Source organism: Myotis myotis, unplaced genomic scaffold (genome assembly GCF_014108235.1).
Source record: "Myotis myotis isolate mMyoMyo1 unplaced genomic scaffold, mMyoMyo1.p scaffold_m19_p_27, whole genome shotgun sequence".
Classification (NCBI taxonomy): domain Eukaryota; kingdom Metazoa; phylum Chordata; class Mammalia; order Chiroptera; family Vespertilionidae; genus Myotis; species Myotis myotis.
The window spans coordinates 2,220,850-2,246,764 of NW_023416332.1; the positions used below are offsets into that span (position 1 = coordinate 2,220,850).

At 63.8% G+C, this 25,915-nt stretch overlaps 1 protein-coding gene across 2 annotated transcripts in view; it reads left to right on the top strand.

Annotated features, from left to right (window-relative positions):
* SHANK2 (SH3 and multiple ankyrin repeat domains 2) overlaps positions 1–25,915 on the top strand; it is a 168,131-nt gene that overhangs the window by 95,759 nt on the left and 46,457 nt on the right. For both annotated transcript variants that reach the window (XM_036295830.1, XM_036295831.1), the window contains 2 exons: positions 4,086–4,168; positions 5,536–5,660. In XM_036295830.1, coding sequence (XP_036151723.1) covers positions 4,086–4,168; positions 5,536–5,660 — 208 coding nt within the window. The remainder of the gene's footprint in view (positions 1–4,085; positions 4,169–5,535; positions 5,661–25,915) is intronic.

Sequence of the window (25,915 nt, forward strand, 5' to 3'; positions counted from 1 at the left end):
GACTAACTGTGTTCATTCACTGATTCACCGGGCAGCTTAGCCACTGGCCCCAACAGCTTCTGAACTCTAGGCCCCGACCAAACCCCGACCCCGTGCAGACAGCAGGGGCAGCTGGCCAGGCCACGCTGTGCGGTCCACCCCGCAGTCCCACGTCCAGTGCCGTCCCAGGTCCTTCCGTGTGGGGCAGGACAGACGGAGCCACCGGTCCTGGGCGCTCCCGGGCCTGGCTTCCCGTGGCTCCGCCAGGCCAGTCCTGCTGCCCAGACAGCTTGTCCCGTGACTGACAGATCCTGACAGCACCTGTCATCGCTGGCACCTGCCACCCCGGCCCCGTCCGGGGCCCTGCGGGGCCGTGAACCTTGGGCCACAGTTCAAAGCCACTGATGCCCAGCCTCCAGGGGTCCCGCGGGGCAGACCCCGGGAGCGTCTGGCTCCGGTGTGTTCCGGGAACCACGGTGGCACACGGCACACAGTGGGGCTGCTGGGAGGTGAGACATGGGCCCCAGGAGAGTTTCGACATGGACTGTGTCTCCCACAGCAGCCTGGGGCCCGCACCCGCGACACCGCCTGTGGGAGCCCCTCACGGCAGCACTCAGCAGCCACCTGCGCCAGAGTCGCCATCACAACCTCCGGCCACGGGGGCCGTGGGGGAAGCCGCGTCCTCTAAGCTGCACCGTGTGCCGCCCCCACGGGTGCGGGTGGGGGAGGGGGTGCCCACCCCATCACCTCCCACAGCTCCTGCCGGGGGAGCTGGCAAAGGAGGGTGCCTGTGGGCGCCTTACAGTGCCCGTCCCGTTCAGAGCACACAGTTGAAGAGAGCGTAGCCGGGTTACATTCCTTTATTCAGTGGACACGGGTGGCATCCCCCCAAGACGGGAGGTGTGTCGTTTGGGAGGGTCCTGGAGGAACGGGCCTGAGGTTTGCCCCGAGGGGCCCGCTGTGCGTGGGTCAGTGGGCAGAAGGGTTCTCTCGGAGGCGTGGGCAGTGCTCAGAGGGCCCCTCATGGGAGAATGTGTGCCCCTCATCCGGAAGGTTTGGGGTGCAGGGCCCGCGGGTTAGCCAATGCAGGGGGGGCAGGCCGAGGGAGCCTGGCACGTGAGTCGGGGGTGCTGCACAGACCCAGGGGCGCGGAGGGGGGTGAGTTATACGGACGTGTTCGGGGCACTTCAGGAGTGAACGTGAGCCGAGGGGACCCCGCAGGAAGGCAGGGCCGTGACCGTGGCCCGTGGTCCATGGCCCCTGGCAGCAAAGCCGTGAGGCGTGGCCACTTGGGGTGGCGGTTTATTTCACTAGGCCGCACCCCTAGGGGCCGGTGGCCTGACTCCTGAGCGCCCACCACGGTCACCAGGAAAGAGTGACAGGACGTGGTCACCCCAGGGGGGACTCAGCACGTGCTCCGACAGCGGGGACCCTGAGCGGACCAGGACGGGCGCAGGGACAGGCTTGTCACTGGCCCCGAGGGGTTGGCACCTGCAAACTCCGGCTCTGCTCAGGGTGGTTGCCGCACGGCCCTGGGGTCAGAGCAGGACTGGGGTTTGCGCCGACGCCGTCCCGCGCCCACGGGCAGAACCCCGGCCCCTGCGGTCGGCAGGCGGGGAGCCCAGCAGGCCCTCCGAGCCGGCGGCCTAGGCCGGGGTTGGGCGGCTCGCTGCGGCTGCTCACGCAGAGTGTAGGAGCGGAGGCCATGGCTGCGTGGCCGGGGCCCTGGGAGAGCCCTCCCTGGAGAAGGGGCGGGCGGGCGGGGGGTCTGCACCCGCCCAGCACGGAGTGGGCCAGGGCGCGGGGCCTTCTCTTGAGAAGTTTGGGGGGCAGTTTGTGTGTGCGCCCTGGTGGGAGGCTGTGGAGAGAGGGAGAGGCCTGGTGGAGGCTCCTGCCCTCAGTCCCCGCGGCTCCTGTGGTTCTGGGGTAGCTCCCTGGGGCTCCCTGGGGCTCTCTGCGGGGGGGCAGCTCCTGGTGCTGGTTTTGGGGTGGCTCCTGGGGGGGTGGTTTGGGGGGGCTCCAGGGGGGGTTGGGGGTGGCTCTGGGGGGGCGGGTGGGAGTGGCTCCCTGGGGTGGTTCGGGGTGGCTCCCTGGGGGGGTTGGGGGTGGCTCCCTGGGGGGCTTGGGGGGCTCCCTGGGGGGGTTGGGGGTGGCTCCCTGGGGGGTTTGGGGGCTCCCGGGGGGGTAGTTTGGGGTGGCTCCCTGGGGGGTTGGGGGGTGGCTCCCTGGGGGGGTGGGGGTGGCTCCCTTGGGGGGATTGGGGGTGGCTCCCTGGGGGGTTTGGGGGTGACTTCCTGGGAGGGTTGGGGTGGCTCCCTGGGGGGGGTTGGTGGTGGCTCCCTGGGGGGTTGGGGGGCTCCCTGGGGCTCCGTCCCACTGCACCATCATGGGTATCGACCCATCTGACCACATAGAACCCCGGGAGGCCTGTGGTTTGTGCTCACTGCTCTGTAGCGTGAGGGGAAACTGAGGCTGAGAGAGCCCGTCACTTCCTAAACGCCACCCGCCGGGCAGCTGGTGACCTGCCCACAGGTGCCCATGGCTTTGGGCTCCGAGTGTCAGACCCCGTCTGGCAGCTGTGGGGGCCGAGCCAGGGGCTCCCAGACACGACCCAGCTCCGGGGTGTTCAGTCCACCCTGGACGGTCCCCCTGGATCGCATGGCCTGCCAGGGTCAGGGGTGTGTCCCCTCTGCTGGCCCCCGAGGGCAGGGCCCCCTGCGCAGTCCTCGGATGTGGGGGCGGTGCTCGGAGGTCAGGACACTTGTGCTTCCCCAGCTGTGCCCCCACCTCTCCGCAGCTGCCCCCTCGCCTGTGCCATGGGGAGTTCTCGCTGCTGCCATGGCTGGTCCAAGGGCCGGCCCTTCTCCTGGGGGGACCTGCCCTTCTCCTGGGGGACCTGCCCTTCTCCTGGGGGGGAGGAGGGGCTGCCAGCGGGTTTGGGCTGCTCCCCCCCAGGCCCCCCCCACCCCCCGCCTGTGCACGGAGGCCATGTGCCTCCCCAGGCGGCAGATGGAGGGCGGGCAAAGCTGACCTGCAGTGAGTGGCCTGGGCTGGAGCTCCTCAGTGTGTTGCTCGTTGCACCCCCAGCCACCCCCTTCCAGGCGGGCCTTCTGGTTTCTTCCGTGCCCCCCACGCCCTGCAGCCTTTCTGGGGGGGGCTCCCGGATGTCCTTTCTCCTCGCACCCAGTCCTCCCACGCCTGTCCCCCTAGGGCCCTGGAGAAACCTCGGGCCCCTCTACAGCGGCCCTGCCCCTGACTTAGGGGCGGGGGGAGGGGGGGCGGGCAGCAGCCCCCAAGGTGGGGGAGACCGGGGTAGCCACGGTCCTGCCGCCAGCCCGCCCCTTCCTGCCGGTGCGGAGCCTTTGGCAGCGGAATGAAAGTTGCGCCTCTGGGTTTCTCTCCTTTGAAACAAACGCGGTGGCAGGAGGCAGGCGCCCTGGCTTTAGATCGTCAAAGGGGGAGCCCCCTCTCCCCGCCCCCAAACTCATCCTCCCACCGGAGCCCTGTCGTCAGCGCCCGCGTGCGACCGGAGTGACCGCCTCCCGCCCGCCCGCCGCGCCGCCCCCCGCCCCCCGCCCGCCGCGATGGTGACGGTGACGCGGCGGCTGTGGGGGCACCACGCTGCCGCGGACGGAGAGGGAGGGGCGCTGCGTCTCCGGCGCACGCAGGGAGCAGATAGCGTTTGCTTTTCCTCCAGCCCCTTCAAGAACCGGAGAAACTGCTGCCTCATTTCGGCTCCGCTGCTCCCGTTGCCCGCGGGGGGGACGCCGCCTCGGCCCGGGCGCCCGGCGCGGCCGCGCGCTCCTTCCTGCGGCCACTTTCCTCCCCGCTTCCCGGCCGGAGCCGCCGCTCGCCCGCCCGCCGGCCCGGCGCCTCCCCACCATGCGGGCTCCCGCGCCGCCTGCGCCCGGCCCCCCCTCCCCGCCCGCCGGTCCCGGCCGCCTGCGCCCCCGCCGCGCGCCCCCCGCGCCCCGCGCCGCCTAGCTCCCTCCGCGCCGCCCCGCCGGGGGCTCACGGGCTGCGATGATGAGCGTGCCCGGCGGAGCAGCAGCCACGGTGAGGACGGGCCCCGGTAACGGTCGCTGTCCCCGGAATTCTCTCCACAGCGACTGCACCATCGAGGAGAAGGCGGTGGTCCTGCAGAAGAAGGACAATGAGGGCTTCGGCTTCGTCCTGCGCGGGGCGAAAGGTAGGCGCGGGGCTCCCGGCCGGGCCGCATGCACATGTGTGCGCGCGTGTGTGTATGTGTGTGTCTGTGTGTGCACACGCCCGCGTGAAAGACATGCCCCAGCTCCGATGCAGCCTCTTGCTGGGCACTTGGTTGCTAGACAACCGCGGCTTCACCTGCCGCCTCCCTGGGATGCGCGGGCTGCTGAGCAGCGGTTTTGCTCCTGCACCGCGTCCCTGCACCAGCTCTCCCGCTCCCTCCCCCACCCTTTTTAAAACCCCGGGTTTGGTCCGTGTGGGGTGGCTGGGCTTGGTCTCGGCCTCAGGGACCCACAAGGACCGGTGCTCAGGTCCGGGACCAGAGGCTGCCCGCGGGGAGTGAGCTCCGGCCCCAGGTGCGCGGCGCCTGCCCCTCAGGTGACTTTGCTAAGGAAACGGGGCAGCATGGTCCCTTGGCCGTGGCCCGGGGCCTGGGGCGGGGGATTCCGGGGGTGCGTTCCACGTGGAGCCCCCACCGCCAGCCCTTGACGTGGGGGCTTCCCTTCTGTGAGAAAACAAAATGGCATCGCCTCCCCACGGAGGAGACAGCTGGCCGCGGGCGAGCATGTGGAGGTTCCTCCCCGCCCCTCCTTCCCGCGGCCCCACCTGCCGGGGCTCAGGCTGCCCTGCCGGCGTCTGTCCTGAGAGAGAGAAAGGACAACCGGCCCCACGTGTGTGTCCACCACGGTCTGTGTGGTCGCCCCTCCCCTCCCCCACAAGGGCCATCTCCATCGTCCCACCCGCACCTCTGGCCGCTCAGGACAACCCAGGAGAGGCCATCGCTTGCCCTGGGACTTCCCTGGGCAGCTGCGTGGGGCCCCGAAGCCAGGTGCCGGGGCCAGGGGGTGGGAGGGGAGAGACAGGCTGGAGCGGGTTTCGCACCCCCCGCCCCCGGGTCAGCACCGGTTCCGATGGAGCTCCAGGGCGAGTCCCGGCTGCCGCGGTCTCCGCAGACGCAGCCCCGGCAGGTGGCTCGCTGTGCTGCTTCTGTAGCTCCGTGTGGTTATGGGGGAGCTTTTCCATTTTTAGAACCGAAAGTGTTTAGTCACCGATGCTTTTAAAGAAAATGACAGGCGCGCACATACAGACGCGCACAGTGGAGCTCGCCAGCCCGTGCTCTTAGCAGAGAGGCCCGGGGTGTGGCGGGGGCCCCAGAGGGCACGCGCCTCACGGCTCCAGTTGCTGCTGGCCTGGGACGGTGAAGGTCAAGCCCTTCCCAGGGGGTTGGTGGCCTGGACCAACTACTTCCAACAGGGGACACGGTCTCCCTCGCAGGGCCCTGTGGGGGTGAGGCTGCCACCTTGGACACGTCCGCCGGTTGTAATGAGCTCTCTGTCCTTGCCTTCCCAGCGGATACGCCCATTGAGGAGTTCACGCCGACGCCGGCGTTCCCGGCCCTGCAGTACCTGGAGTCCGTGGACGAAGGCGGGGTGGCCTGGCAGGCCGGACTGAGGACGGGGGACTTCCTGATCGAGGTAGGGGCGCGGGTGTTCGTATCTTTCTGCCGGGGAGAGCGCCGACTCTCTGATGCTTGGGGTCCGTGGTCTGGACTGCGTGGCCATTGGGCCCGTGGGCGGTGCTCGCGGAGACTGGCGTGGACGCGTGCTCAGTTGTCGCTACCCGCCGTGGATTCCGTGTCCTGTAGACATGTGTGTGTGTGTGTGTCTGGGTTGTCTTTGAGGCCGTGGCTGTGATGCTCTGGCGGGTGGAAGTGCGTGTGGAACTTGGCCACTGGTCTTGACGTGGCGGGAGAGAAGCGTGCCCGCCCTCATGTCGGCGCCACGTGTGGAGCTCCAGGCCAGTTCGCTGGGACCGTCGGATTGGACACCACGAGGGCAGGTGGGACGGGCAGGGTCGTGGCTCTGGCTGGCGTGAGGCCTGTGGCTGATGTGTAAGTTGCAGGAACTGGCCTGTCAATGGAGGGGGCCTTCAGAGACCGAGGAACGTGGGCACGAGGGGCGTCTGAGGCCGATGGCACCGAAAGGAAGCCAGCTCGGACACGTTGCGATCCGCCTTGCCTGGCAGTAGGAGGGGGCGTGCTCTTAAAAACCCAGGTGCCCGTTCCTGCAGCCTCCACCGGGCGCCCTGGTCACCCGCACACCCGAGCTCCGGGCCCTTGTGCGGGTCGAGGTGTTACTTTCCATCTTGTTGTGCAAGCGGCTGTTACTCTGTGGAGCCGGGAAGAAAACGGGCGTGTGTTGTCCTTGGGAAAAGTACTTCAGGCGGTTGGGGCAGCGCCCGTGGCCCTCGTCCGAGTTCTCGTGTCTTGGAGAAGCTTTTCTCACGCTAACCCTGAGCCCTGTCTCATCCGTGTTGGAAACCCACGTGCAGGTGGAGGGGAGGGGTGTGGTGTCCAGCCGGCCACGGGGGGGTCCTGCCATCGGGCCGGCGGGACACTTGTCCGTTCTGAGGAGGAGGCGGCCCAGGCCACGGCGACGGTCACTGAAGTCCTTGCTCTGGGTCCCGCCCGCGCTTCCCAGGTGGAGAAGTCCCCTTGCTCCGGGGTCTGTCGGCCTCGTACAGTTTGCTGATTTGAATAGCTAGTGAGGGCCGCCGATGTACGCACGGCCCCTGGTGCGGGCTCCTCGGATTGTTTCCTTAATAAACCAGTCCACGGAGAAACGCAGGACGGCCGCAGCGAGCCCGGGCCACCCCTTGCCCGGGGGAGCAGAGCTGCCTGGGGTTGGCGGCCGGGCCGTGGTGCGCCTGGGCTGGGCAGAGAAGGCGCGCCGCCCCGTCAGGTGGAAGCCCCGTGGAAACGGGGGCATAGGAGTTCCTGTAGCCCCGGCGGTGTGGCTCGGTTGGTTGGAGCATGGTCCCATGCACCGACGGTCGCAGGTTCCATCCCAGGTCGGGCGGGTACGTGAGGCAACCGACGACGTTCCCCCTCCCGCTCCCTTCCTCCCTCTCTGAAGGCCATGGAAACAGACCCGCAGGCGAGGATAAAAAAGAAGAGTTTACACTTCGCCAAACTCCCCTCTGGCAGCTTGTCACTCTGCTCTGCTCAGCGACCTGCCACTGGAAGAGGTTTTATACGGTGGGACCCTCTGAAGTCCAGGGTTCAGGAGTGCCCGGCCCTCGGGTGCATGGGGGCTCTGCTGGCGTTATGATGTCACAGGGCATGAGGGTGGGCCCGCCACAGCCAGGGCCCTGCCCCGCTGGAGCCCAGCTCCCTGCCCTTCATGTCCAAGGCCACCTGGTCGGCTCAGAATTTCCTTCAGGGGCTGGAATGGAGAAGCCGAGACGCTCCGTGGGCTGTTTTCCCAGCTGCCAGCTTCCCCCGCTGGAATGTTAGAGTCGCTCCCGGCCTCAGAGCTGCCTTTCCCAGCAGACGGCATCTTATGGTTTTAGTGAAAAGCTTCGACCTTGTAGGCGTTGTTTTCAATGGACTCACGTGTCTCAGCTTTCAAAAGAAGCCACCCCTGGAGTTGAGGGGCTTCTGAGCTTTTGCCCGAGTGCGGGGTTCCAGGTGCGGGGTCCCAGGTGTGGGGGTCCCAGGTGTGGTCCCAGCTGCGGGGTCCCAGGTGCGGGGTCCCAGGTGTGGGGTCCCAGGTGTGGTCCCAGGTGCGGGGTCCCAGGTGTGGTCCCAGGTGCGGGTCCCAGGTGCGGGGTCCCAGGTGCGGTCCAAGGTGCGGGGTCCCAGGTGTGGTCCCAGGTGCGGGTTCACAGGTGTGAAGTCCCAGGTGCAGGGTCCAGGTGCGGGGTCCCAGGTGCAGGCCATTGTCCTCATCCCACCACGTCACCCCAGCGAGCCACCTTTCTGTCTGCTCTTGGAAAGGAACTCAAAGTGTGTCCAATGTGTCCTTTCTCCTTAAAACGCTGCTGGATTGGACGTGGGGACGAGGGGCCCCTTGGCAGTGCCTGTTGCCTCTTCTCAGCCCTCAGCACCCACAGGAGGCCTCTTCCCTCTCGGCTTGGTCAGGAGGCCGGGCCCGTCCTGTGTGGCCGGGCCTTGCCTTGCGGCCCCCGTGCGAGCGCTCCTCGGTGCTGACCCTCTGGCTGCGTCTCCTGCCTGGGCGTCTGGGAGGCGTGTGTTCTTTCGTCCTTGGCATCGTTTCTTTGTCGACCGACCCTCACCCGCTGCCAAGGAGCAAAAGCTGTGAGCGAAGCTTTTGCCACCTTCCCCTGGGGAATTCTGAGGAGGGTGATTGTCTTCCGGAAGGTGGACAGGACGTGGGTGCCCATGGAGGGTCCCGGGAACGAGGTAGCCCCACAGATCATGACTGTTCAGTGTTCCAGCTCCGTGTGCCTGAGTCCCTGGAGGGCTGATGACACGCGAGTGTCCCGAGAGCTTTAGGGGCAGTGGGAGCCCCGCGCCTGGGGGGACATGCGGGAGAGAGAGCTGGCCCTGGACAGTGACAGCCCAGGGGGAACGGCAGTGCCAGTGTCTCCCGCAGGTGAGATGGGGGGCGGGGCGGGGGTGGGGGCTGCACCAGCGAGGCCTGCGGGGGCCTCCCCTCTGGTTGCAGCAGAGCCAGCTCCGGTGTGAGGGGCAGAGCTTGGCCCCGGCCCTCTCTTCCTTTGAGATTCTCTTGTTAAATCTCCTGACCCCCCCAGCCGGGGGCAAGGTCACTGGTGAGTCAGGGGAGGGCGTGTGGCTCGGGGTGACAGCTTTGCATGGAGTAATTAGGGGGACGGGGAGGTCGAGAGGTCATCTTGACATCTCCTGGGAACTCAGCGAACCAATGGTCCATCGACCTCAGAGCCACCGCAGGCCAGCCCGCACCTGCAGGTGGGCGCCATGAGCCGGAGCATGGGTAGCGGTGTTTGTAGAACCCCTTGGGGCACGGCCAGGCACTTGGCTGGGCAGGCGGGCTGGCGGCGGGCTGGCCCGGTCCGGTTGGCTCCGGAGCCCCGTAGGTGGCCCTCCGACTGAGGGTGGAAGCAGGTGCTGCCTTAGCCTTCGGTCTTCCTTCCGTGAGCTGCCCAGTGGGAAGGAAGCTGTGTTCCTTGCATTCCTCTCGAAGTGAGGAGGTGATTGTTATTTCACAAGCTGCTCCCTGATCCAGCTCTACAGAAACCACCACACAGGCGATTCCCTCGTGGGACAGACACGACCCGTGTCCTCCCCGACCGGCCCCAGGCGGGCGTGCCAGCACTGCCAGCACCCGTCCTCGTCCCCACTGTGTGGAGAGGAAGCTGGGCCGGGCAGGCCAAGGCCGCGGTCACGCCACAGGTGGTCCGGCTCGGCTCCACAGCTCCGACGCGCGCGTGAGGCTTTCCCGTGCTGGGTGCGGAAACGGACAACGCGTGAGAACGAAAACAGACGCTAAGGCGCCGGGTTAATTTTCGAATTAGCAGATGCTTTTGATGCCGGCCCCGCCGCTGGTGACAGCGCTCACGCGTTGCTGTGTGGAAGCGTAAACTGCCATATACACGGCAGACGGCAGCGTGACCGCGTGTGACACGCACCGTGACGCTGACCCAGGAGCGGTGCATCCCAGAGCCCTTCTTGGGAAAGGATCCGAAACACGGGGAGCTCAGTGTCCCCCACACCAGGGGACGGGGCCAGCAGCAGGGGAGGGTTAACGGGCATCGTGCACTTGCTTGTGGACCCAAACGAAACCGTTAAACATTGTGCATGTGCCCGGCAGGTGTGGCTCAGGGGTTGAGCATCGACCTATGAACCAGGAGGTCACGGTTTGATTCCGGTCAGGGAACTTGCCTGGGTTTCGGGCTCATCCCCAGTGTGGGGCGTGCAGGAGGCAGCCGATCCATGATTCTCTCTCATCATTGATGTTTCTCTCCCTCTCCCTTCCTCTCTGAAATCAATAAAAAATATATATATGTATATATATATTTTTAAATTGTGCATGCAAGCCCTGGCCAGTGTGCTCAGTGATTAGAGTGTTGGCCTGCATACTGAAAGGCTGCGGGTTCGATTCCTGGACCCGGTCAGGGTGTGTGTGGGAGGCAACTAATCAGTCTCTCTTCCTCTCTCTCTCTCTCTCCCTCCCCCTCTCTTCCACTCTGTCTAAAAAAAAAAATAAATCAATGGGAAACATCCTGGGGTGAGGATTTACCAGAAAGAAACATGCCCGTGAGGAGTTCTCAGCACCCACGGGAAAGGGGACTTCATTCGAGGGGAGAAGGGCGGGGTCACAGTGACCTGCACGACACATTCAGTGTCCCCGCGCCCCTCCGACAGGCGCGGGAAAGCGTGAAGAAAGTGCTAGCCCCGTGGGGACGGCTCCGGCGCCATCACGGCTTTCGTTCCGACTTTGCTGCGTCTCGGTTCTCTCGGGGACAGTGTTAACTTCTTGGCAGGTATGAATTTGATAGGAAATTAGTCCTTAGGAGGAGGCTGCCTCCCACGGTGCCCGGTGCCGAGCCTCCGTGGCCAGGGCGTGGCTGTTTGCGAGGAGCTCTCGGCGTGCGCTCCGTGCCGGGGCCATGGCTCGCCCGCGGCTGCGGGGCCTGGCTGCTCTGGCGCTGATTGCTCTCTGAGCCCTGAAGCCGCCAAGGCCGTTGCTGTGTAATTTCCCTGAGTAGGTTTCCCTGGCGGTGAACGCGGGCGCCACCATCCTTCATCCTCCCAGTGATGCGCCAGTTTGCTAATCACTTTACCTCCTGTTCTATCCGAGCCCCAGAGACGGCCGGGACCTGTGTGACGTCCCGATAGGCACGGAGGGAGGCCATGAAGAGGGATGCCGTGCTGTTTCCCACAGACACTGTTCAGGCAGCTTATTAAATGTTTCTTAGACGGCAGCTGGGAAAAGGGCTTGAGAAGCGGCCGGACACTAGGGCACATTTCCCTGGACCCTGACATTCAGCCCTAGCTCTAGCCCTAAACCTAACCCATAACCCTAAACCTAACTTAACTCTAGCCCTAACCCTAACCCTAACCGTAACCCTAAACCTAACCCAGAACCCTAACTAGAGACCTAGCCCCAGCCCTAAACCTAACCCTTACCCTAGCTCTAGCTGTAACCCTAGCCCTGGCCCTAGGCCTAACCCTAACCCTAACCCTAAAACTAACCCTAGCCCTAACCATAGCCCTAGCCCTGGCCCTAACCCTAGCCCTAGCCCTAATCCTAGCCCCAGCCCTAACCCTAACACTAACCCTATGAACAGCTGTTACAGCCGGGGGGCGGGGGGCGGTCTGCCTTCCCCAGCATCAGAGTGAAATCCGCACGGAGGAGAGGAGCTCCGGTCGTTCCTGGTCTCCTGTGCCTGTTATGAACCCGCACATGCTTCCTGGGCCTCATGTCCCCGTCAGCAAACTGGGCGGTTGTGAATATAAGCCACCAAGGTGAATCCTGTGACATGCAAGCTCTGGGCCCAGCTGTTAGCCTTGGTCTTTTTGTTTTCAATGTATTTTCATTGATTTCAGAGAAGAAGGGAAGGTGGAAGGAGAGAGAGAAACATCATCCGGGCGTGTGCCCTGACCGGGAATCGAACCGTGACCTCCTGGTTCATAGGTTGATGCTCAACCACTGAGTCCTGCCGGCCAGGCCAGCCTTGGTCTTCAGAAAAGACCAAACACCAAGCGGCCAGCGGTGCTGGACACAGAGTTGGCGTCCCATTAGTATTTGTCTTTGATCATCATCTTGTTCTTCATCATCATGAATGATACCTGACTCCGAAGAGGGAACCAGTGACCGAGAGTCGCACAAACAACAGCAATGTCGTCATCCGTCATAGCAGCGTTCCGGGCACGGGCAGTTCCAGGGGCTCCTGCAGGTGCAAGCCCCCGCCCTCGGGCACTTCCCGCCAACAGTGTACTTGCCTCTGGCTGCCCCTGCGGGAGGGGGTACCTCTGATGCGGGCACCGGCCGCCCCAAGCCTCCTGGCAGGCGCGCCTGCGGATCTGGCTTGCGCCTCTGCTCCCTGGGCACTCTCTGCCTCGCTCAATTACGTTTTGGCACGCGTCTGGCTTTTAGGTAATCTTGGAATTTCTACTCACGATTCCCGTTTGCCCTCTAGCGACAAATCCCAGGGCCGAGGCCAAGCCCTCCAGGTTCCCACGGGGCCAGCCTGCTTTCGGACCAGCCGTTTGGCCACACGCACAGCTCACGTTTCTCTCCTGCCTCTCAGGGTGCCGTGGCAGGCGCTGCCACCTGTCTTGCTGGTGGCCCCCATGGAACCCTCCCCTTAGAAATTCGTCCTATTTTATTGGCATCATTTTAAATAGGCATTTCATTCAATAACGAAGTGAAAGACCCAGCGCGCCGGAAGTTAGGGCGACTGGCTCATCCTCGACCTTGAGTCACGCTGACACTTCGGTCGTCAAGTTTTGCCGATTTCACGTCAAAGGCCGCAGGGCCCGACGGGATCCCTCCGCATGTGGACTGATTCTGTTCCAAAGCCCCATGGTTCTGGGCTCCTGGCCAGCTTCCCACTAGGGCTCCCCTGCTCCTGGGCGGCCTGCACCCATGTCCATGCGGGAGGAGAGGCTGTGGCCATCTTGACCTGCCTCTCTGTCCCCCTGCCCAGCCCTTGCTGAGGTCAGAGCCTCCGGCCTAATTCTTGGGGATGGTTGAAAAACATCCCTTTAGTGCCGTGGTTCTCAACCTTCTGGCCCTTTAAATACAGTTCCTCACGTTGTGACCCAACCATAAAATTATTGTCGTTGCTACTTCATCACTGTCATGTTGCTGCTGTGATGAATCGTCATGTAAATATCTGCTATGCAGGATGGTCTTAGGCGACCCCTGCGAAAGGGTCGTTCGAATGCCAGAGGGGTCGCGACCCACAGGTTGAGAACCGCTGCTTTAGTGGCAAATGAAGGTTGGCACCGAAGGGCTCAGCTGCGTCTGTGGCCTGCCTTCAGATCACACCTGTGCTCGCACGGCTCTAACGAGGCCACCGCTCTGCAGGGAGCCCCTGGGAGCCGGGAGGCGGGCCCCTTGCCGCACGCGGCCGCAGCCCCTCCCGCACCCGGGGAAGGGTTCGCCGTGTCCTCCACGCTGACTGAGAACAGGTGGTCCGGGCTGAGGAGCAGCCCAGAATCCTGCTGAGAAGGTGGGTGCGGGCGGCTTAGCTGCTGCAGATCTGAAGTCTTGGCTCGTTCGTGTTGGGGTTCTAATTTGAGGCATCAGTGATTTCCATTTCAGGCCGGAAAAAAAAAAAAAAAGATTCCGAATCACTTCAGGGAACCGTGGCTGCTGTGCTCACGGCTGCTCCGTGGGGCTGGCAGATGGCAGGGCACTGGATGGGAAGGCGCCTCGGTCAAGGGCACAGGCTGTGCCGTGGGATCTGGGTTTGCATCCAGGCTCTGTCACTTCTTAGCTGTGCGAACTTGGGAGGAAAATCCGTCATCTCTTGGCCTCAGTTTCTTAAACTGTAAATAATAAAAAAAGAAGTGTGTGAAGCACATAACGCGGTTCCTGGCAGAGGGAATTCTTCGACAATTGGTAGCGATTGTACACGTCGCCTTTGCGACTTCATTCACTCCTCTCTGAGCACGCATTTGGGCTGGTGTGTGTGGTGGGGATTAACAAGCCGGGATCAGACACAGTGTCTTGGGGGAACTCACAGTCTGGAAGGGGAGCAAAGAGCAGAGTCCCGAGACAAAGCAGGAAAAGGGCTGCGTGAGAGAGGGGGTGCTGACACTCGCTTTGATGAGTAGAGCGAGTCTGGTTTCTCCAGGCAGGACTGGGGAGGGAGGGCTCCAGGCAGCGCTTAGCACAGGGGCAGGGAGCCTTCTGACAAAGGCCCTTTGGATCTTTATAACATCACTCTCGGGCCATACGAAGTTATCCACCGAAAATGTAGCTACTCTATTTGGTCAGACATTCAATTCACTCACCCTAATGCAGTGGTTCTCAACCTTCCTAATGCCGCGACCCTTTAATACAGTTCCTCATGCTGTGGTGACCCCCAATTTCATTGTTACAAATTGAACATCATGAAAGCATAGTGATTAATCACAAAAGCAATATGTAATTATAGATGTGTTTTCCGATGGTCTTAGGCGACCCCTGTGAAAGGGTCGTTCGACCCCCAAAGGGTCGCGACCCACAGGTTGAAAACCGCTGCCCTAATGCCTTGGCAGGGCCAGACCAAATGAGTTTGAGGGCCTTAAACATCCCCCCCTCCCCGGCTTAGAGGGTCAGGAAGGTTCCAGGTGAATTTGGGGGACGGGCAGATGCTGGAGTCGGGGTGACTGGGCTGGGCCAGGGCGGGCCTGGAATGTCAGTTTCAGTAGCTTCACCCCCTATGGTTGGTCAGCCCCAGGGAGCAGAATGAGGAAGGCTGTGAGGGGCGGGACCTCTCCAGGGTGCTGACCTCTCCGGGAGTCCTTTTTATGTATTTTTAATTGTTGATAGTATTACAGATATCTCCCACTTCCCCCTCCGGTCCCCCCCCCAGCCCCTACCCACCCCCCAGGTCTTCACCACCCATTGCCTGTGAACGTGGGCTTATGCATATGAAAGTATGTAAGTTCTTCGGTTTATCTCTTCTCGTCCCCTCCAGCCCCACTTCGAGGCATGTCAGACTGTTCCGCGCCTCCCTCTGCGGGTCTTATTTGGCTGGTCAGTTTCATTTTGCTCATTAAATTCCACAAATAAGAGATCATGTGATAGTTGGGGTTTTGTCTGTCCCTGGCGGTGCATCTGGAAGCGTGCGGCGCTCTCCGCGGTGCTGAGATTGTGGGCGGCGCTGGCTCTGCCCAGAGGCCGGCCCTGTCCGTGGTGCTGAACCCGGCTCTGCGCCGGGGTCTCTGCGGTGCTGATTCCGGCCTGTTGTCTGGGAGTTGTCCGTGGTGCTGAACCCAGCTCTGTAGTTGAACTCTGCGGTGCTGAGCCTGGTTCTGTGTTTGGAGCTCTCCGTGGTTCTGAGCCCGGTTCTGTGTTTGGGCCTCTCCGGGTGCTGAACCTGGGAGCTGGCGATGGAGCCTCCCCCGGAGGAGCCTAACGTGAGGCCTCGGCATTTTCCCTCTCTCGTCGCCCTCATCTTCCATCCTGAGTCCTGGGCCTTTGGCCTCCCCGGGCCTTTGGCCTCCCCGGGCATAGCCGCTTATGTGCGTGTCTGACTGGCGGAGAGCTCTGGGCTGTGTCGCGGGTCCTGTGTGCTAAGCCCACCTTCGCTTCGCCACTGAGGTCTCGGCTCATGACACCTTCCCAGAGAGACCCCCCGGCACCCTCTCTCTGACGCTCACACCGGGCTTCCTTCCCCATGCGGCTTGGCCGTGGGGCCGGTGGTGGACTTGCTGTTTGTCTCCCTCCCACTGGCTGACCTGGTCCCTCCTGGGTTTTCAGTGCCTGGTGCGTAACAGGGGTCCCAGAACATGTGTTCACTGACGGGCAGTCCTAGGTAAGAGGCGTTTCATGCCCGTTTTCCAGGCGATGAAACGGAGATTGGGTAGCTTGCCAGGACCCCACAGGGAGATCTGGATCTAGGCTGGCCCCGAGGCTCAGGCCTGGCTGATGGTCCCGGGCAAGGCCTGACTCATCGAGATATAATCTTATCATCGTCTTTTTCAACCGAAAGGGTGCTATAGACCAGCCCAGTGTACACAGGGTGGGGTCTGCAGGAAGCGTGGTGAGCTGAGACCCCCACGTTGGAAGCTTCTGGTTCAGAGATCTCCAGGACGCCTCTCGGTTCCCCTGAAAGGAGCCCTCCTGGGTCCTCGCCCCTGTCCCTCCTCCCTCCCACCCTCCCTCCCACTCGCCGGCTCCCAGTGCACTCAGCAGGCTCTCATTAGCATTGATTTGTCTCCGTCTGCAGTGCCCTTTTGTGGGGAGTTTCATGATACAAGCGGTTAGGTTGGCAAATGAACTGAAGGAAGGCCTTGTGCTAAATGCCCCGTAAGATCTTTTAATTGATGGAGCTTGTCAGTCCTGGGAATGAGGGCGTGTGTGTGCCAGCAGTAAGTAGGGTTGACGTGGGAAGGGGCAGGGAGGGGGTGTGGACAGCCTCCGTGCCGGGGCGGCAGTTCGGGGAATGCTCTCCTTGCTTTGGTGCCATGAGACTGAACAGCCACCCAGAAAATTTCACATCCTTTTACCCAGAACCCTCTGTTTTACTTAACAGACTCTCTGCACACTTCCTTGGTGCTCAGCCCTCTGTGGGTGGGGCCGGGGGTCACAGAGCTGAACAGAGGGCCCTCCACCTCGGTTGGGACTCAGGGCTGGGGCACAGAGGGAGGGATTGAGTATTTGGACTGGATAGGTGGGGGAGGCAGCATATATGCCTGGCCTGGGAGGAGACAGGGGGGCCTTCACCCTGGCCCTGTCTCCTTGGCCCCTTGAGTGTGCCATACCTCCTCCCACCCGCGGGACTTGCCCACACTGTGTCCTCTCCCTCCCGCCCCCCCCCCCCCCCCGCTTTCCTCCTCCACGCGGTGGCCCTTCTGCAGATCCCTCTACAGACAACCACTCACAGCGCCTGTCACTCTCCTGCCTTTCCTGAAACTCCAGGCGATAAGGGGCCAGCCAGGCCAAGCGCGTGACAGGCACTCTGTGACTGATGGGAGGGCCCACACACGCAGGGCACAGCCCAGATAAAGGCTCAGAGGCAAGAACACATGGGAAACACCAGGAGGCCCAGGAAGGATGAGGAGCCTGGGGCCTCTGGGTCCGGGGTGGGGGGTTCGAATGCCGAGCTGAGTGACAGGGCCTCCCTGTGTCACCGGAGGCAAGCAGCCTCGGGAGTTTAGCAGGGGCTCCCGTGACCTGCCCGTCACCAGGCTGGGACCTCGCTAGAGGAGGGAGGTGGAGGCAGAGACCAGACTGGCCCACTGCCCTTGGAAAGCAGGTTAGAGCTGAGAGCACGGTCCCAGGAGGCAGCCCTCCTGGGCCCAAAGCCAGCTCCTCTCCCTGCTCGCTGTGTGGCCTTGGGCGAGTTGCATAACCCCTCTGTGCCTCAGTTCCCTTGCCAGCACCGTGGGACTAAGAAGAGCTCGTGAGGGTTATGCGAGATTACCTGTGCCAGGCGTGTGGAGAAAGCCAGGCATGAGCTAAGTCGTCCGCCATGCAAAAGGAGCCATTACTATTATTGTTGCTGTTGTTGTTAGCTCGTGGGGGCGATGGAGAGCCTTCCCGACCGACCAGGCCAGCCACCCCTCTGACCCGAGGCAGGTCTCACTGCCCGGGAACCTCTTCCCCTCGGCATCCCCATGGTGAGGCCGGATGTGAGCAGCCGGCTTGGCTCTGTTCCCCGGAGCATCCCCAGCGCCACACAGGCCCGTAGAGACGGGGTTGTGGTGAGAGAAGGAAGTGGGGGAGTCTTGATCTGCCCATGAGCTCACCAGGAAATAGCCGCCATCCATGGCTGCCTCCCCCTTGAGGGCCCCCGAGCCTGAGCAGGGCAGTGCCAGGCCAGGCCAGGGCAGTGCCCAGTGGCCAGACCCCTGGTAAACGCTGAGCTTCTGTGCTTCTCCCAAGTGAGGACATGGCTGTCCTCCCCCGCGCCGTCCCTGCTGTTTGCAGCCTGGTCCTCGCCACAGCGGAACCACGTGCTGCCAACACTCTGTGCAGTAACTCGTTTCCGCCGCCTCAGAGCCCAGTGAGGTGGGGCCTGCGTTGTCCACGTTTCTCAGGTGAGGAGCCTGAGGCACAGAGAGGTCAAAAGAGTAGGCTCAGCCCTGGCCCGTGTGGCTCAGTGGATAGAGCGTCGGCCTGTGGACCAAAGGGTCCCAGGTTCGATTCTGATCAAGGACATGTAACCGAAGTCGCAGGCTCCTCCCCCAGCCCGGCCCTGGTCGGGGTGCCTGCAGTAGGCAACCAATCAATGTGTTTTTCTCACATCAATGTTTCTCTCTGTCTCTCCCTCTCTCTCTTCCATTCTCTCTAAAAATCAACGGAAAAATAGCCTCGGGTGAGGATTTAAAGAAAAGGGCAGGCTCAGGGACAGGAGGCACCCGAGTCCCAGCCCCACGCTCTGAGCCGCACACTCGCGCCTGTGCTCACGCTCACGGTGGCGAGAAGTCACCGCCGAGTCTGGTCCCGGCCGGGGGTTGTCCTGAGTCCATCCTGAGTCCTCTCCTGCTTCCACGTCTGAGCCCGTTCACAGCTTCGGGGGCATTTCCGCTGCCCTTCAGGGTGAAGCCGCCACCCTTCAGGGTGACCTGGCCCCGCGTTGCCTGTGGGGCCTAAGGCTCTGGCCTCCTGCTGACCCAGGCGGGCCTCTGCCCCAGCCCTCTGCACAGCCTTCCTTCCACCCGGACTCTCCCCCGTGCTCAGCGTGGCTCCCTCCCGTCAGGTCTCTGCTCACCTCTTCCAGAGCCTTCCCTGACCACCTTCTCGTTGTCCCTCAGCTCCCCTTAAGCTCTCCTGGGGGCTGGAGTTACAGGGCTGCCGGCATTCTGGGGGCAGGATACGGGGGCCTGCGGGGGGAGGCTGCTGGGGGCTGTGGTCAGGGTGCCAGGCGACTCCCAGTTGCCTGGAGCCTGAGGAGCTGGATGAGGCAGGAAGGACCCTCCCCGGAGCCTGCGGAGGGAGCACGGCCCCGCGACACCTCGGTTCTGGCATTGGCTCCGGAACGGAGAGAGGACACGCCTGGCATCCCGAGCCGCCCAGCGCGTGGCGATGTGTGACAGCGCCAGGAGACCAATGTGCGTCGCTCACACGTGTGGTTGCACACACACGCTGGGAGGCCCGGACGCAGAGCAGCCGGGATGTGACCGACGGAGGTCAGGGCGGGGCGGTCCGGGCCGGAACCTCTGAGAGGAGGGGCGCCTCCGGAAATAGCAGGCCACGCAGAGCGAGCGCAGAGGCCCCACCTGGAGCCACGTTGAAGCTGCAGGGAGCCCTGGCCACGGAGCCCCTGGGTTGTGAGCAGAGCAGGGGAGGGAGTGAGCATCTCTGCAGACCCACGTGGAGTGGCCTTTGAGGAAGGCAGCCTCCCCTGCCCGTCGCCCTCCCCCTCCGTACACGTGGTCACGTCATTCATTGTCCTTAAACGTGATGCTATGCACCACCTTCCTGTCTCAAGGGCTCGGCTCAGGCATGAAGCACATTCACGCTGAGGTACAGCCGTGACCACCACCTTCTCCAGAACTTTCCATCCCTCCCAGACGGAAGCTCTGTCCCCGTTAAACACTCGCTCCCCGCCCCTCCCCCAACCCTACCCCCACCACCTACTTCCTGTCTGTGGATCTGACTCAGGGACCTCCTCTGAGCAGGTTGCACTGGGTCCGTCCCTCTGGGTCTGGCTTATTCGCTCAGGACAGCGTCCTCATGTCCATTCCCCATGGGGGCAGGCGACAGGGTCCCCTCCTCTTAAGGCGAGTGAGAGCCGCATGTGGATGGGCCACATGCTGTGTGTCCGTCCTCTGTCCACGGGCCCTCGGGCTGCTCCCACGTGTTAGCCGCTGTGGGTAACGCCGAGGGAACATGGGTGTGCGGAGATCTGTTCGAGCCCCTGGTTTCGGTCATGTTGGGCCTGTGCCCCGAAGTGGAATTGCTGGGTCGGGCCGTAACCCTGTGGTTGACCTGCGGAGGAACCGCCATGCCGTTTCCTGTAGCCGCTGTTCCGTTCCACATCGCCCCAGCGGTGCCCGGGGTCCCCCGTCCCCCATCCCCGCCCGCCCTCGCCGCGTCCTGCTTTTCGGACAGGCACCGTCCTGGTAGGCTGAGATGATGCTCATTCTGGTGCTGATTCGCATCGTGACAAGGGCTGTTGAGCGTCTTTCCGTGTGCGCGCTGGGCATCTGTACAGAACGTCCACCCGAGCCCTGGCCTGTTTTTATTGAACTCTGGGCTGCGTTGCTGACTTGCAGGAGTTCTGCACGTGTTCTGGGGACCAGTCCTTATCGGATGTAAACCTGCAGGCGTGTCCCCCAGGCTGCGGTCCCCTCTCCCCCGCGACTGCGTACTTCGATGCACAGGAGTCTTTCATTTTGACGTGGTCTCGTCTCCTGTTCTTCCTGTTGGGGCCTGAGCTTTGGGTGTTGGATCCAGTAAGTCACTGCCGTCCGTCTGTCTTTTGTTCTTTTTTTAAAAAATCCTCACCAGAGGATATTTTTCAATTGATTCTTAGAGAGAGTGGAAGGGGGAGGGGGGTAGAGAGAAACATCGATGTGAGAGAGACACGTTGATCGGTTGTCTCCCGCATGTGCCCCGACCGGGGCCAGGAATTGAACCTGCAACCGAGGTATGTGCCCTTGACCGGATCAAACCCGAGACCCTTGGGTGCGCGGGCCGACGCACTAACCACTTAGCCACACCGGCCAGGGCCCATCTGTCCCTTTGGTGTTTCTTTTTGTTTCTCAGATGAATCGTCCCTTTTACCCCTCAGTCTGAGTGTCAGGGAAGAGGACGTCTTCCTGGGAGGCCCGCGGCCTCGTGGCCTCGTGGCCTGGCATTCAGCATGGCCCTGGCGGGACCTGCACCCCCCAGCATCTGGTCCCGACCGTCTCAGCCATGTCCCTGCACAGAAGAGGCCTTGACGGGACCCCACACGCGCCTCTCACCCTAATCCGTCTCCCCCTCCTGCCTGGGTAGGCAGCCGTGGCTGCCCCGCCCCGGGTGGGACCCCACCTCCAAGTGGAGCCTTGATCTGTTCTTCCGTCTCTTGTGAATGGAGGCGAGCCCGGCAGTCTCGTTACTCGGGGTTCAGTAGCACAGGGGGTACCGTGAGCTTCATGCCTCGTCTCCCCAGAAGGCACGGGGACCCGTTCCCTCCTGGGGTGACGGAAGCCGGGCCCACGGGACCGGGAGGCGACGGCCGATCCTCCGTGGTGGAGCCCCCACCAGCTGTTCGCCAGGGTCTCTCTCAGGAGCGGGCTCTGCCGGCATCCATGAGGTCAGCGACGGGGACCTCATCCGTGGCCGCAGAGGGTGACTCGCTAACCCTGACATGGCCCCCACGGCTTTTAGCTGGGAGTTTGCGGGCATGAGCGGCGTCCTGTTGATGGAAACTTTCTGCTGGAGCCGCAGCAGCGTGTGCACGAGGCCGAGTGAGCGCGGAGCTCTTTCCCGCTCCGATCCAGATGCTGTGCGAGGAGCGGCCGCTGGAGCCCAGCTGTGGGGCGTGGTTCTCTATTGCACGAGCCCCCCCCCCCCCTCGGCTCATGGGGTTTTGTAGCTGCAGTGTGTCTCAGTCCATTGCAGCCCTGCCCTGCCGGTGACCCCCCCGCCCTCCCGCCCCTCCTCACCGGGTGCTGAGCGAGGGCCTCCCGGGGACTAAAGGGCCTGGGAACGGTCAGTCTCTGAGGCCCAGCGTCCGGCCCGTCTGGCTGACCAATGGCTTTTCCCTCCGTCCCCTTTCTGGGGGCACCTGCCCTTCCCCATCGCCTTCCAAATCAACTTCACTTTGTTTCAAAAAATAAGAAACCTCGTCATGTTCTCCGGAGCCCTTTTCTTCGTGTAGAGTCACCGTCACAGTCACCGTGTCTGCTGAGTGCGCGCGTGGCCGGGACGATGGCGGGCGTCGCGCCCGGGGCCACGCCCCCGGAGACCAGCGTCTCCAGGCAGCGCCGTGGACAGGGCGTGGGCAGTGTTCTGTCGTGGCGGAGGTTCTCTGAAAGAACGCACGTGTAGGTTTTCATCACATGAAGGAAGGGCCTCTGCGTCGGCCTCGGGCACTTGCCAGCCCGCCCCTCCCGCGTGGACCCTCCAGGCCCGGGATCTGCCCCGTCCGCTCTGCGCAGGTGCAGACAAATCGCATTAGAGTGTTTCTCGGAGCAGAGCGAACCTCCGTCTTCAAAGTCATCATTCCTTTTTGAAGCTCAGGGGGAGTCTGATCAGTCAGCTTTCCCGCGTTGTTCATCCTCACCCGGGATATGTTTCCGTGGACTTTCAGAGAGTGGACGCGAGAGGGAGAGACAGAGAGAAACATCCATGTGAGAGAATCACATGGACGGGTCGCCTCTTGCACGCGCCCCGCCCAGGGCCCGGCCAGGGAGGAGCTTGCGACTGCTATTGATCGGCTGCCTCCTGCACGCCCCACACTGGGGATGGAGCCCGCCACCCGGGCATGTGCCCCGACCGGGAATCGAACCGTGACCCCCTGGTTCCTACGTCAACTCTCAACCACTGAGCCACGCTGGCCGGGCGAGATGTTGGCATTTTTAAAGGGCCTGTGGCTGTCAGGACAGGCTGGGTCGGGCGCAGTGGCCGGCGGTGGTGCCGTGGCGAGGGTCGCACTCCCACGGCCTGCGGGGTGCGGGGCTGCCCACGTCATCCTCACTGAGGGACTCGGGTGGGTGCAGCCCCACTCGCTGGCCGTCACCCGGGTTGAAGTGAACCGTGGGAACTGACCTGTGGGCTCGCTGAGCTCTGCCAGGGGGTCACAGGCCACCTCCGCCCCCGCCGTCGCCACACCAGCCTCAGGAGGGAGGGGGGACCCTGCGTGGGCCGGAGGAGGGAAATGGGGGTCCCGGGGACCAGCCCAAAAGTGGAGCAGAACCCAAAGTGCTGGAATTCCCAGTCCGATGGAGGGCTGAGTGCCTGCCAGCCCCTGCCACCTCCCTCGCCTCCTGGCACGTGCCTGACCCCTGGCTGTGCCAAGGCCCATCGAAGGCCTCCCGGGTCCCCAGAAACAAAACCTGGGGGGGCTGAAGAGCGAGGGCTGGGACACTCGCTCCTTGCTGTCCCGGGCTCAGGCCTCTTCCTGCTGCCCACTGTGGCCTGTCAGGGGGTCACGGCATGGCTGGGGGTATGGTTTCTCCATCTCAGCAGCCGAGACCCCTGCCTGCCCCATGGCAGGAGCCGTCGGCCCCTCCTGCTCCTCTGTGAATCGGGCGTTGGGCTCAGGGGCGCGAAGCCAGCCCGCTGTGGGCTGTGGGGTTTGATAGATGGACAAGGTCCTAAATCGGCCGAGAGCACCGGGCTTGCCTGTGGCAGGAAGCGGAGTCCCCACCATCTCCTGCCTCTTGGTCACAGGCTCCTGCCACCCTGAACGCCGCGGCGGGGCCGGCGTGTTGGTTTCCTAACCTCAGAGCGCGCACCCCGCGACCTCAGCGGCCACAGGCAGGAAGGCGCTTGGAACATGTGCAAAGCACCGAGGCAGCGAGTGGACCAGGGCCTGGCACACGGTGCTGCTGGGGGTGTTTTCCGTTGCCAGCTGAGTTGTGACTCTCGGCAACCGTCTCCTAGCAACTGTGGGTGCGGGGTACCCAACTCACGGGGATGGGAGGCTGGGACGCGGCTGCCGGGGCGGAGATCCAGGCAGAGCTGAGGGAGGGAGCCCTGGAGCCGGAAGCCCCGGGCTCTGTGAGCGGGCAGGGGTCCGCTGAGACCCCAGGCTCCACACTGTCCCGGAGGTCACCGTGGGGGGCGACGAGCAGGGACGTCTCTTCCTCCCTCTGTGTGCATTTTCTACACAAAATGTCCTGCTTTCCCGTTTTTATGCCAAGGCCTTTCCTTCCACTTCCTGGTTTTGCAGAGCGGGAAGGTGTGGGCACGGGCAGCTGAGGGGCCTGGGGCGAAGGGGCCCTGACTGCGGCCTCAGTTTCCCCATCTGTAAAGGGGGGCGGGTCTGTGCAGGGAAGAGCTGACCTGAGCTAGAGTCCTGCCTCGCCTCTGCTTCCGGAATGCCGCCCCCCCCCCCCCCCGACAGCAGCGTCTTCATTGGCCTGGGGCTTCGGCCACCGGACGGTCTAACAGTGCGGTCTGGACCCTGACCCGGGCGGCCGTGGCAGCGTGTGGTCAGCCCCAGTGGGAGCTCCAGCACCAGAGGCTGGGGAGCGGCCCTGGTGGGGTGTCCGTGGGTATCGACGCACACAGGTGTGTGACAGGGGGGAGGGGACACGACCTGATGCCGCGGCTCTGGGATGCTCTGTGTGGGGCCCTGGCATCTGCCCGGTTGCTCTGCCCCGGCCGATTCTATCCGTGTCCTTCCTGGCGTCTGCGCCCGAGGGTCAGAGCACACCCCGAGGTCGTCCCACCCTCTGGGGGACCCCCTGAGCTGGCACCTCGTGTCACAAGTGGGGACTGTTCTAACTGGACGTTGGCTAAACTCCTGGCAAGGACGATGCCTCAGGCGCCCTCCTATGCCGCCTGCTGGCCATGGTCAGTGTCCCGCCAGCCTCCGTCCTCTGCCCCTCACGCCGGCACGTGGCCAGGCTGCGGCCACAGTCAGGCCGGGGCCCACGGGCCACCAGGCAGGGTGCCCTGGACGCCGGGGGCTGCCGGCAGCTGGGTGGCTGGAGGCCTGGGGCAGGGGCTCCCTTGGGCCTCTGGCTGCCTCGCTTTGGGCTCTGGACTCTAGAGCTGGAGAGAGCAGACTCCTGGGTTGGGGGCCACCCAGCGAGTGGTCCCTTGTTGGGGCCGCCCCAGGACACTCACAGGGACAGCGAACTCGGGGGCTGTTTCCACATCACATGTTGGGGTGAGCCCAGCCGCAGTGGCTCAGTGATTGAGCATCGACCTATGAACCAGGTCACAGCTTGCTTCCCGGTCAAGGGCACAGGCCCGGGTTGCAGGCTCGACCCCCAGTGTGGGGCGTGCAGGAGGCAGCCGATCCATGATTCTTATCATTGATGTTTCTCTCCCTCTCCCTCTTTCCCTCTCTCTCTCTCTTTCCCTTCATAAATAAAAAAAAATGTTGGGGTGAGAGGGTCAGACTGGGGTTCTGAGGTTAGAATTTAGGGTCCAGGTGTCGTCTACACTTCCCCCTGCCGCGGGGGGGGGGGGAGGGGTGATGATGGGGTGGGGCATGGGCTCCCTGGAGCCTGCGTCCTTTCCGACTATGCAGGAGGGGCCCCCAACTTGTGTGACCTGAGGAGGTGGGTCCTAAAGACCCAGACTGTCCTTGGGGCATCTGCAGGCGAGCCCTCCCTGCAGGGTTGTGGCGGGGGGGGGGGGGGGCGGAGGCAGGGGCATCAAAGGCTGCCAACACAGACAGTGGGGAGGAGCCTCTCGGGTGGAAAAGGTGGGGAAGGAGGGTGAGAGGAGTCGGCCCGGCACATGCAAAGGCCCCGGGGCAGGCCTCGCTCTTCCTGCCAGGGCGTCTGAGAGGCAGCCCCAACCCCTTGTAGTCTGCTGGGGGACCCCGGCCCTCTGATGGCTCCCCCATCCCCACCCCGAGATCCCGAATGGGGACCCCAGGAGGGAGGACACGGTCGATCACTTCAGAGGGACTGTTTAGACCTGCAGCGCCCCCCGGGCTGGGAGCTTCCTGCAGAGGAGCTGGGGAGGTGAAGCCACAGAAGCAATGGCTGCGCCTCCCTCAAATCCAGCTCCAACTGGGGGCGTGGTTTGGTGCGGGGCGGACAGCGTGGCTGCCTCTAGGTGGGCCAGGGCAGCGCCTGCCATCATGGGAGGGGGGATGGGAGGCGGGGTGCCACCCAGGCTCTGGCGCCAGGAGGACCCCGCAGGAAAGGGCTGGGGATCCTCACGGCAGCTGGCTCTGCAGTGGCCCAGGGGGCCCCGAGGCCACTCCTGTCGCCTCGCCTCCATCCGCCTCGGGGGGACGCCCTGATGCCACTGAGCAGTAATTGGAGTGGAAATCGCTAAAAATAAGGGCAGCGGAAGCCCAGGGCCATTAAGAACTCGGCGGGAGCTCGCGCCAGGCAGGCTGTGGCTGCTCGTGCGCATCTCGGGGGTGGGGACCCGCTGCCGGGAGCTCAGGGGCTCAGGGTTTGACCTAAAAACGAGCCGTGACCTGGGGGCCTCCGCCCGGCACACAGAGGCGCCCCGGGCCGTGCCGGGCTCCACGCTCTGCTCCCGGCTGCCCCAAGGCTCCGGTCCTCTCTGCCCGTGTGCCCACCCCGAGGGCGCAGTGTGAACGGGGGAGGGGGGGTTACATGAGGCCAGACCACCGGGGCTGCAGTGCCACCCGCACCCGTGCCAGCAGGGCCCCAGCCTCGCTGGGCCTCCGTGGGCCATCCCTGCGGTGG